The sequence below is a fragment of the Artemia franciscana genome, chromosome 13 (genome assembly GCF_032884065.1).
Source record: "Artemia franciscana chromosome 13, ASM3288406v1, whole genome shotgun sequence".
NCBI classification, from domain to species: domain Eukaryota; kingdom Metazoa; phylum Arthropoda; class Branchiopoda; order Anostraca; family Artemiidae; genus Artemia; species Artemia franciscana.
In genome coordinates, this window is record NC_088875.1 from 9,029,152 (window position 1) to 9,041,666 (window position 12,515).

At 36.2% G+C, this 12,515-nt stretch overlaps 1 protein-coding gene across 2 annotated transcripts in view; it reads left to right on the plus strand.

Moving 5' to 3' along the window:
• The window catches only part of LOC136034486 (protein phosphatase methylesterase 1-like), a 219,045-nt gene that overhangs the window by 32,926 nt on the left and 173,604 nt on the right, over nt 1–12,515 (plus strand). For both annotated transcript variants that reach the window (XR_010619188.1, XM_065715701.1), the window contains exons 4-5: nt 1,545–1,790; nt 4,016–4,081. Coding sequence is in view for 1 of the 2 variants with exons in the window: in XM_065715701.1 (XP_065571773.1) it covers nt 1,545–1,790; nt 4,016–4,081 (312 nt within the window). In the remaining variant the exon portion in view is untranslated. The remainder of the gene's footprint in view (nt 1–1,544; nt 1,791–4,015; nt 4,082–12,515) is intronic.

Sequence of the window (12,515 nt, forward strand, 5' to 3'; positions counted from 1 at the left end):
TGAAATTCTTGTCTTTTCGGTTGATTTTGGGGATTGGTAGCACTACACTTTTGTGGCAAAAAGCCTTGGTTTATACCATTTGCGACAATTCATTTAGTTTTACTGTTTTACAGACTTTTTTTCTGTTTATTTTTGGTCCTTTGAATGGATTCTTTTCAAATCTTTAGAAAACATTGAAAAACAAAACTTTCAATTTTAGCACTCTGGTTAGCGCTTTCAACTAAGCATAAATCACCCTCGGGGCTTTTCTCGGGATGAGGGAGGGGGCTGAAGGTAGCGGTAATATCGCACTAACCTGGGAGAGTTTTTGATCATTTTAAGTTGAAGAATAAAAATGTCAAATTTTTATCTCTTGGAAGTTTTTATTTATGGTGTAAATTTTTCTTATTTTCACAGGGAAAATATAAGCTTCTTGTTTTTAGATGGACTGCAGATTCTGTCGAAGAAAAAGGGCTAAGGAGTTTTAAACCCTTCTTGAATAGTCTCATTTTGCCTGACATACAGCATGCTTCATTTTCAACAAAGCAAATACTGTGCTTTCTCGTATAGTTGCACACAGGTTTGGGCTTTATGACAGGGGGGAGGGACTAAGGATTTATTTTGTTTTCAAATGCCTCAAAAATACATTTTAGGTCTATTTTTTGGTCTGGGAATCAATCAGGCCAGTGCTACAGCTGCTGACTACTGATACTACTGAAATTTATCACAATATCTAATCACCTAAGGCCAAAACAGCTGTGCAAAATCTTCCTCCATCCCATTGTTTTTGGAAATACTATCGTTGCTACCTACCTCCCGCTTTTGAAGGTTTAAATTCCTTTAATTTATGTATATGGCCTCCCCTACCTCATTGGATGCCTAAAATCGCGTTTTTTTTTTTTAGCAAATTATGCGTAAGAAGCGGTCTAACCACATTAGCCTTGTTTTATTATAGCCCTAGACAAATGTATTAAAGCATATTTTTGTGCTCATTGTTTGACATATTAGTCACTCAAGTGAATACCTGAAATAATCCTTAGAAAGTACTGCTTCATACTTCCTAACTTGCCGAAGCACCCGTAGTTCATCAATTCACTTGGCTTTTTGTATGCTGATATAAGCTATAAGATTTATCTTCCTGTTCTTCCAAACCTTTTACAGCCACGGAATTGTGCTATTCTACATTTTAAATCTCAATCGCATCCATTTCCCTTACGAATACTGCTTCCTAGGTACGTGAGGCTGCTCAGTTTTCTTCTGTACCCTACACCACCTCTTCATACCCATTCATTCTTAATCTAGGCGACTTATCTTCTTAACAGTGATTTCAAGCCTGCACTCGCACCCTAAGCTTCCAAGACATACAAAAATTTATTCATTTCGCTAACAATTTTACTGAGGAGCCTTCAATTAGCCACATAATCTTAGTACCCCACCTCTTTTCAGCATGTCCCGTGTAAAGATATGTTTTTAACTATATTGCAATTTAATGCAATTTTCTTTTTATAGAAAGTAGTCATTATAGAGCTGGGACCTATTTTCTAGTCTCTAACTTTTTATTGCAGCGACGTGGGTGATGTATTGAAAGCGCTCTTTCCGGATAGCTCCCCACCTACTGTAGTAATTGGACACAGTATGGGTGGTGCTATTGCGGTTCATGCAGCAGTTGAAGGCTGCATACCCAACCTCATTGGCGTTGTCGTAATAGACGTCGTTGAAGGCACAGCGATGGAAGCTCTAACGAGCATGCAGACATTTTTAAGAGGAAGACCAAACACATTCCCAAGTTTAGATAATGCTATCGAATGGTGGTAAGTATCATCTTTAGTTAGTGGTAAACAAATTCGTAGACCACCCTTTCATTAAATTTAAGAATATATAAAGTATAATATGAGGGTAAATTAACACGGTATGCTCATTCTCCGGAAAAAAATATGTTAAAAAAAGAAGAATATAGCTGAAATGTACATGGAAAACAACGTAAAGAAGGCAAAAAGCTCGATATGTAAAAATCTTACTAGGTTTACTATGTTAACTACAATGGAGGCAATGGGCATTTGAGGCCTGAGCCTCGTTTGGGTCCACTTCTACAATAATGTTAACTGAAAGTTTTACCCTTTGCTATGTGGTTCCTTTGACCCTTTTCACTTAAAACATAAAGACGAACTTTTTGCTTGAAACATAGGTAATTGACGTTTTTGGGAAAACAATCAATGTTCTTCCATCATTTTTTATAAAATGAAAACTATTAATGTAATAACTTGTAATCCTTGGGTTGGTGACAAAAAAGGGGAGTGGGTTGCTCATCTAAACAAATCCACTAGTAGCATTGAATTTTTAAGGGAAAATCCAAGAGTTGAATTTTTCCAATTTTTCATTTCTGTTCATCAGAAAAAGTGTGACTAGGTAAAACGTTAATTAGTATTACAGTAAGAAACTAATGCATGTTTGCGTTTAAATGTGTTAATTTTCAAAGTAGGTTTGACATGAGCACATTAGTACAGTAGGGATTGGATAGGGGTTCAAAAATAATGTTTTACGGAAATATCCTTTGGTAGTATTTTTTTTTTTTATTTAAGCAACAGAAGGATTTCTTCCTAGTTGGTTTCGTCTACCTTGGAAGTCATCTGAACTTCCAATTCTGAACTTGTCTACATTTTGCCTTATTATATCGTGTTTTTTGTGTAATTCCGTGTTCCTAACACTGTTCCAAGGAATAATACATCTGATTGATATACTTAAATGTTAGAAGTTATAAAAATGCTATTTAAAACCATGATTTTATAAAAATTAATTATTTATTCCAGGTAACAAGACCATAGAAATGCTATTTTATTAGAGGATCCAGCTTTATTTTTATTTATAATGAATAATACTTCCATGTATAATAAATGGGACTAGTGTTAATTTACTATTTAGGGGTTTAAGCCCAGTAACTTTATTATTCATAGGTTTTTACTGCTCTCAGTAGAATTGCTTTCCTTTTTTTTGCATCACCTAGAGGGACCATTAAAACCAGTCTCTAGGAAGGAGAGCTCCTCCTTATACCCCGCTTTGCAGGTATGAACTTATGTCTTTTTTTTTGTCAACTCTATTAGTCATGCGTGACGCTTGAATAGAATCGTATTTCAAATCTTAATTCCGAACATATTATCTTGGACAAGATGATTTTTAATAAAATGGTAGAGGACTCTGGCCAGTTTGTGAAAAAAGCAATCTTTTATTTTTTGAGCTAATAAAAAGTAGTTTAAGCATGCATTTAACTGGCAAAGGGCTATCGTTTAGCATTCTTAAATACTTTTTATTGAAAAATGTCATAAACATAAGTCGAAAAATGATAAAGAATTTCTTAAAATAGAAAAAAAACTATAAATACAAATGGGTTTTGCGTACAATCTCATCTAGAATTGCCATCCAATTTAAAAAAGGCTGAAACAAGAGTTGAGCTTCCTTCTTATGTACCCAAACTCTGAGCTATATATATTACAAGATTGCCAGTTCTTCATTTCAGTATCAGGGTTGTACCAATGGCTGCAACGTAATATGGAGCGAAAACAACTAATAGTGACCAAAAATTAAAAAAAACAACGTATTTTTAAATAAATTTTCAAGTGAAAAGGAATTGCCATTTAACACTGATCTAGAAAGGGTAACAGTTTTTCATGTGAAACATGAAAGTAATGACGAAATAAATTTATGGGAGTTTTGAAAAGGAGCTCAAAAGTTTTGAAAAGGTCTAAATAAAAAAATGTACACCATTGGAACCACTATCGCCGAAAACTCTTTGTCGTAGTTTTTCTATGCTCCATCTGAAAAACTGAACGAAAACCACATTTTATCCTGTGAAGCATTGAGTTTTCTTTTTTCAGTTAAGTACATGTAATAATGTTTCGTCCCCTATGTTAAATATGAATTCTTTAAAACGAAATAGTAAGTATTGTATTGTTTGTTATAAAGATTGTCCTAAGTTTCAGCTTTTCCAGAATTACTCTATTAGATAAATGGTTTATTTTTTTTTTTCTTACCATTCTTGTAGCATCAAAAGTGGCCAAACAAGGAATTTAGAAGCAGCAAAAGTTTCAATGCCAGGACAGCTGAAAAAGTGAGTGTCTTTTAATAGTTTATTCTTTTCACATTGTGTGAAATATGTCTGAAAGAGAACAAAATTGCGAGTTTTCTTGTTCAGCTTTAATTACATGGCCGCCTATGCTTTCCTGAAAAGTTAAATTTCAAATTTCAAGCATCTCCTATCATATTTTAAATTATTGTCTTCTGATTCTCATATCAAGTATTTCCTAGAAGCGACAAATTGAGATTCCATCTTCTTTTTCTCTTTTTTTTTGCACTATCATACTATTTACAGTTCTAGCACAGTTCTTATTTCCTATAACGAACAGGTTAAAATCCATCGTATATACGTCAGGTTAAAATCCATCAAATCCATTTTATGTACGTAATTGGGCATTAATCAACACGGATCTTTATAGGAATAGTGTTTCTACAGTCCTTTCCAAGATTAAGGTACCTTTTGTTCTGCTAATCAAGCATTCATAGCTGCCGGCTGAGGGGAAATGCATTCTCCTTGATATTTAGCTTGCATAGATAAGCCACGCTTTACAATATGCAGAATATTGTGCTGTTACACTGAAACGTCACCATCCAGGAACAGTTCCCAAGTGCCGTGAAGATCAAAGTCTCTCCCAATCTTGTGATTCAGCATAGTTTTGGCTACATCTGTGGATTGAAAGCAGTGTGGATTGAAATCTACATCTGTGGCCGACCATGGCCTGGTCCTATTAATTCCATCTGCATCGCAACAAAGAAAAAGAACCACCGCAAGAAAATCACAGAACAGTCAACACAAAAAATTAAGTATAACCCACTTTTCTTTTGGTCGTCAATCCGTCCAAGGATCCCCAAAACTCCCTTTCTGCTTCTGATGTTCCTCTATCTGAGTGGTATTCTTTCTATGAGGCTGAATTCTCTCCACCAGACCCCCAACTTGAACACAAATACGCTGAAGAGCTTGACCGATTTTTGTATGCATTATCTGACTCTGATTTTAGAGTACCTGTAACGTCTGTGGCTGATGCTATTATATGACTTAAGCCAAAGCTCTCACGAGGCATAGATTGAATTCACGCTCTGCATATTAGAAACGGCGGTCCTGTGTTTTTAGAACATTTCACGCTACTCCTGCAGGTGATTTTTACACAAGGCTTGGTTCCGTCAACATTCTGCGTAGGAGATCTTTCTCCTATTCCAAAAAAAAACTAAAAACCTCCAACCAATGCACATCTTTCAGGCCCGTAACTATATCAATCAGTTTATACAAGTTTTATGGACTACTGTTTATAAAAGAGCTTGATGGAAAATATTACACGCCTCCACGTCAATTTGGCTTTCTAAATGGCATTGGATGTGCATACACCCTTGCAGTTGTTGCTAATGCTCTGCTTGGTGCCTCTTATACAGATAGTTCACTCGCCTGAGCGATTCCTGATGTTCGCCACGCCTTTGACTCCCTGCCCTTGTGCTTTTAAGAGCTGTTTTGAAGGAGGTGTAAATCCGACTATCATCAGATCTCAAAGGGATATGTTTGCTAAGCTGAGTCTGTCTGAAAGCTCTTCGTGAGCTAGACGAAATGGCAAGGCCACTGGATTGAACTGTCCTTGTTAAAAGAGGAGCCAGTCAAGGTGCAATTGCCACACCTTGTTATTTCAATAACTATGTTCTGGAAGCTCAGGATCAGTGTGAGATGTCTTGCATTCTCTCTGGCCTCAATATCTCCTTAGTCACTCATGCTGATGAGATTTTTAACATAAGCAGAATTTTGGACAAAATTCCGTAATCATTCCAAAAACTCCAAACAGAATTCTTAAAATTTGGTCTTGAATTCAACGCTGAAAAGTCCGACGTAGTGCTTTTTAACTAGAAAGGCCCAATTCCTCATGACATTGTGTTTGGGAATTCAAAGATCTGTCCTTCTGACCAAATTTTTTACCTTGGTATTCCCATTGGAAATACCATTTCTCGCACTCGTCGTGTCCTAACAGAAGGTATCAAACGCCGAATATCAGCTTCATATGCTTCCATAGTCTCTGCAAAGCTTCGTTCCATTCGTCGTTATCTTACAACGCTGTAAAACACTGTTGCTCTCCCCCTATATCCTCCATATTGCACCTTTCTCAAAGATTCTTGCAAATTCTGATAAATTGAAAATCTATTCAAAGTTTATCAATAGTATTCACCTGGCAGACCCTACTATAGCCGTTGCTAAACTTTTTGAAAACTGGAGGGAATAGTTGGATATTTGGGGAGATGAAATGGAATTTTGGTGATAAATTGGAGATGAAATAGAGATAATCTTATCCAGGTATGTCAAAAGTGCAGTTTTAATTCGAGGGAACAACACAAATCACATTTCATATGGTTTCTGACAAAATCTTCAAAATACCTAGGTATTGTTAGGGGCATACCTGCACACAGGGACGAAGAGAAAAGAAATTTTTTTTTCTTCCTTGTCCCCATAAGACACAGTCTGTCTTAAACAACAGTTCGTATTGCTCTATTGAATTTTTTTTGGGATTCTGGTGCTAAAATTGGGGATATAAAGGAAAACTACTATGTTAATTTTTACAAGCGATACATGTCCTCCAGAGTTTTTGTCAGTGTTTTTGGTGCAAAAATGAGGCACGAGGCACAGATATGAATCGAGTTGCAAATGTATGTGAAAACCAACTGTCAAGGAAAATTGATGCTCATCAGCTTTACTACGGAATTGCCACATTCCATCATTGAATTTTATTACCTGAGGAAACCAGTCTAGCTTTTTATTGGACATCATTTTCTTTTTCATTTTCTAAAAAACATTTACATTTTTTATTTTTATTGGATATCATTTTCTTTTTCATTTTCTACAATCATTTTCTACAAACGTCTAATCAACCAACGAATTTTTACAAAAAAAAATTTCTTCTATTAATTAGCTCTACCAAAAAAAAAGTCCTTAGCAGTGTTTTATAACCCTTGCCATACACATTGGACACACAATAAAAAGAATTGCCAAGTTTTTGTGAAAATTTTAAATAAAATTCGAATGTGCCCTTTTTCGTCAAATCTTTCTTGTGTTCGTCCGGCATAACACAAGGAAGATTTCTTTTAGGTTAAAGCTGAAGCCTGGCAAGGGATTTGCTGAGTATCAAGCTGCCAGCCAAGAAAGAAAAAAGATTATCCCGTGAGCTTACACCAGTTATTGAGAAATAACCAAAACCTAAGACGACTGAATTCACCCCGAAAGCATTTGAAGCTAAAAGGACTTTGAACATCAGAGGCTGGTCTTCAGAACACAACACAGTTTTCTTCCATGAACCAAATAGTATTAAACCGAGAGGCACAGTGCGTCAACCTTCTTCTATAGTTTGGTTTACAGGATTAGATTATCCCATCGAACCTTTAAAGCTAGGACTCCAAGTGCTGGTTTATCAACATAATTAAAAGAATACTGAAATGAGCAAGAAAAGAACACGGGTACGTCACTGTTGCCAAATGTTATTAAGGAACTTACTAAGAAATTTTTCAAAATTGCACCAACAGGCCTAATTTTCACGACTAGCCCAACAACTTTTCATCTGAAAATTTCGTAAAATATAATTTTATTTCCAATGAATAACTTACTGTCTTAGTGTATCTGGATTTTGACAGTGATGCTTGCAACCAAAACTTGGTCTTATTTATGGGAGCAATACTGGTAGTTTTTCAACCAGTATACATTTTTTGTCGTAATATTGCTCCTATTGCGTGGCTATTTTTATAAAAATTGAAAGAAAATTCAGAAAAATAATAAAGGCAAATTGTTTCTGCTTATATGAATTTATTGGAATAAACAATTAGTGAATCAGTATTGACAGTTGACTTTAATCTTGACATTATTCATATCTGCAATTAATATTGATTCAAGTACTTTTAAAAACAACGTACTGAAAGTTAACTATCCTCAAATACACGCCCATCCTGTATTTTATTACTGAACCCACTGTATTGTTGCTCATTGAGGGTTTATTGGGTATACAATGGATTGCTTGTATGCTTTCGTCATCGGACTAATGTCAAAAGTAGTTTTCTCTCTTTTTTTCTCTCTCTCCTTCCCTCCCTCTTATACTATTGCTTTCTACTGGTTTATTGATCGTATATAAGCCTTTATCGTTTAACCAACACCAAAAAGAGGTTTTTGCCTCCCTTTCTTTCTTCCCTATGCTATTGCTTGATAGGGATTTTCTATATTTTATGGATCTTTTATGCTCTTTTGTCTTTCAACGGAGTGTCAGTTCTTCGGAGAAATTTCAAGCAAATCGGAGCTTGCTAGTATTTTTATCTTTGCGGGAATATAGCTTCTTAAAGAGATTTAACAAAAAAAACAAGTTTTTTTTTTAACTGAAAGTAAGGAGCGACATTAAAACTTAAAACAAATAGAAAATATTCCGTATATGAAAGGGGCTGTCCCCTCCTTAACGCCCCGCTCATTACGCTAAAGTTTTACTCTTTTTCACAACTCTACTTTATAAAACAATAAAAAAAAACTTTACAGTAAAGAGCGGGGGGTTGAGGAGGGGACAGCCTCTGTCATATACACAATAACTTCTGTTCGTTTTAGGTTTTAATGTCGCTCCTTACTTCCAGTTAAAATAAAACTTTTTTTTTATTTGACTTCTGATCGTTTTTGAACTAGGTTTTGAGTTTGGCTCACCGTAAATGAATAATTAAAACGAAATTTGTATTTTAATTTTACTTTTTTTAAACTTATAATTACCTAAGTTTTATTTTTGTTTCAGTAGTTTAAGAATGACTCCTGAATCGCAAAGGCTATTTAATTAAAATAAGAGCTTCTTTTAAAAGTTAAAAAAGAAACTTTAGCATAAGAGCGACCTACTGAGGAGAGGCAACTCATCTCATATACGTAATATTTTCTGTTTGTTTTCAGTTTTAATGTTGCTTCTTACTTTCAGTTGAAAAAAATTATTTTTTGCTTAATTACTGATCGTTTTTAAATAATGTCGGGGAATCCAGCACCCCGCCTCCATGGAAAATTCCCTTCCCCCACGATAAATTTCTCCATGGAAAGATTCTCCCACGTAACTTAAATTAGCGATATTTGAGGAACTAATTGTGTAAGGCATAGTAACAAAACGGCCAAAGAGCTCGAAACTATTTTTATGAAAATGAGAGTCACAAATTGAGCAATTCTCAAGTGACAAAAATGCATGAAAGAAAATATATACATAATAACTTGAGTTTGTTTTAAGTTTTGATGTTATTCCTTACTTTCAGTAGGAAAGAACTTGTGTTTTTTATTTAATAATAACCAGAGCCGAGGACATACAATATATTTGGCTTATTATAACATAAAAATCATAGTTATGAAGCTGCTTAAGGTAAAATTAAATTTTACGATTAGCCGGAAAATAACACAAACAAATTTTTGTCTATATCGGCTATTATTTTATAAAATTCGAACCTTAGCGTAAAGAACGAAGCATTGACGAGGGGACGGACTTCCTCATATACGTAATATGAGGGTTTCCCTCAATCGTCAATACCTCACTCTTTACGCTACAGTTCGAATTTTGTTCCAATTCTTTAAGAATAACCCCTGAATCACAAAGGCCGTTTAATTAGAATAAATAGCTCTTTTGAAATTACTAAAAATATTTTAGTGTAAACAGCGAGGTTTTGACGAGGGAACAAACCCCCTCATGTACGTACAAACTTCTGTTCGTTTTAAATTTAAATGTTACTCCTTAATTACAATTCAAAAACTTGTTTTTTTATATAATTTCTAATGGTTTTTAAACTATGCTGGGATACCCAGCGCCCTCTTCATAGAATTGATCTTCTCCCATGAAAAAATTCTCCATGGAAATATCCTCCCACGTAACCCAATCCCCCCCACCCCCCACCAGAAAGAATTCCCCTGAAAATGTCTGCATACTTACCAATAACCAATACTATATGTAAACAATGGGCAAAGTTCATAACTTGCAGCCCTTCCCCCTGGGAATGGGGGGGATTAAGTCGTCCTCAAAGACATAGTTGTTAGATATTTCGACTATGCTGAACAAAATGGCTATCTCAAAATTTTGATCTGGTGACTTTGGAAAAAAATGAGCGTGGGAGGGGGCCTAGTTGTCCTCCAATTTTTTTTGGTTACTTAAAAAGGGCAGTAGAACCTTTAATTTCTGTTCGAATGAGCCCTCACGCGAGAAATCAAATTCCTGGATCACTGGGTCGGTACGATCACCCTTGGGAAAAAACAACAACAAATAAGCACGCATCCGTGATTTTTCTGCCGGCAAAAATACAAAATTCCACATTTGTGCAGATAGGAACTTGAAACCTCTACTGTAGGGGTTCCTGATACGCTGAATCTGATGGTGTGATTTTGATTTAGATTCTATGACTTTTAGGGGGCGTTTCTCCTTTTTCGAAAATAAGGCAAATTTTCTCAGGCTCGTAACTTTTGATGGGTATGACTAAACTTGATGAAACGTATATATTTAAAACCAGCGTAAAAAAAATCCGATTCTTTTAATATACTTATTTTTATCAAAATTCCGGTTTTTAGAGTGTCGGTTACTATTGAGCCTGTTCGCTCCTTTCTTTCAGTTCGTTACCACGAACTGTTTGATAGTATTTACTTGATTTCGAAGCAAAAGTAGCACCACTTTTTATGGCACTTGGTATTAACTCGGTTAATTCGGAAAAAATAGAAAAAATGAAGTATTTTTAACTTATGAGCGGGTCATGGGATCTTAATGAAATTTGATGTTTGGAATAATATTGTGTCTCAGAGCTCTTATTTTAAATCCCGACTGGATCTGATGACATTGGGGGGAGTTGGAGGGGGAACCTAAAATCTTGGAAAACACTTAGAGCGGGGGGGGATCGGGATGAAACTTGATGGGAAAAATAAGCACAAGTCCCAGATACATGATTGACATAATCGGAACGGATCCGCTCTCTTTGGGGTAGTCGGGGGGGGGGGGGGGTAGTTCTGAAAAATTAGAAAAAGTGAGGTATTTTTAACTTACGAACGGGTGATCGGATCTCAGTGAAATTTGATGTTTAGAAGGATATCGTGTCTTAGAGCTCTTATTTTAAATCCCGACCGGATCTGGTGACATTGGGGGGGGGGAGTTGGGAGGGGGAAACCTAAAACTTGGAAAACACTTAGAGTGGAGGGATCGGGATGAAACTTGGTGGGGAAAATAAACACAAGTCCGAGATACATGATTGACATAAACGGAACGGATTAGCTCTCTTTGGGGTAGTGGGGGGGGGGTATTTCTGAAAAATTAGAAAAAATGAGGTATTTTTAACTTACGAACGGGTGATCGGATCTCAATGAAATTTGATATTTAGAAGGATATCGTGGCTCAGAGCTCTTACTTTAAAGCCGACCGGATCTGGTGACATTGGGGGGGGGGGGGTTGGGGGGAGGAAACCTAAAACTTGAAAAACACTTAGAGTGGAGGGATCGGGATAAAACTTGGTGGGAAAAATAATCACGAGTCCTAGATACATGATTGACATAACCAGAACGGATCTGCTCTCTTTGGGAGAGTTGGGGGAGGGGTTAATTCTGAAAAATTAGAAAAAATGAGGTATTTTTAACTTACGAACAGGTGATCGGATCTCAATGAAATTTGATATTTAGAAGGATATTGTGTCTCAAAGCTCTTATTTTAAATCCTGACCGGATCTGGTGACATTGGGGGACGTTTGGGGTGGGGGAACCTAAAATTATGGAAAACGCTTAGATTGGAGGGATCGGGATGAAACTTGGTGGTAAAAATAAGCAGAAGTCTTACATACGTGATTTACATAATTTGAATGGATCTGCTCTATTGGGGGGGGGGGTTAATTCTGAAAAATAAGACAAAATGACGTATTTTTAACTTACGAAGGAGGGATCGGATCTTCATGAAACTTCATATTTAGAAGGACCTCGTAACTCAGATCTCTTATTTCAAATCTCAATCGGATCAAGCGTAATTCGGGGGAGGGCAGTTGGGGGGACCGGAAATCTTAGAAAATACTTATAGCGGTGAGATCAGGATGAAACTGAATGGAAAGAATAGAAGCCTGTCTAAGATACGTGGCTGACATAACCGGACTGAATCTGCTCTCTTTGGTGGAATTTGGGGGGGGGGGTAATTTGAAGATTGAGGTATTTGTAACTTACGAAAGGATGACCAGATCCGAATGAAATTTGATATTTAGAAGGATCTTGTGCTTTAAAGCTCTAATTTAAATTCCGACCAGATCCTGTGACATTGGGAGGAGTTGGAGGGGAAAACCGGAATTCTTGGAAAACGTGAAAATTGGGGTATTTTTATCTTACGAATAGATGATCGGATTAATGAAATTTGATTTTAAGAAGGAATTCATGTCTCAGAGCTCTTATTTCAAATCCCCACCAGATCTTTTGACATTGGGGGGAGTTGGAGGGGGAAATCTTGGAAAAACACTTGGAGTGT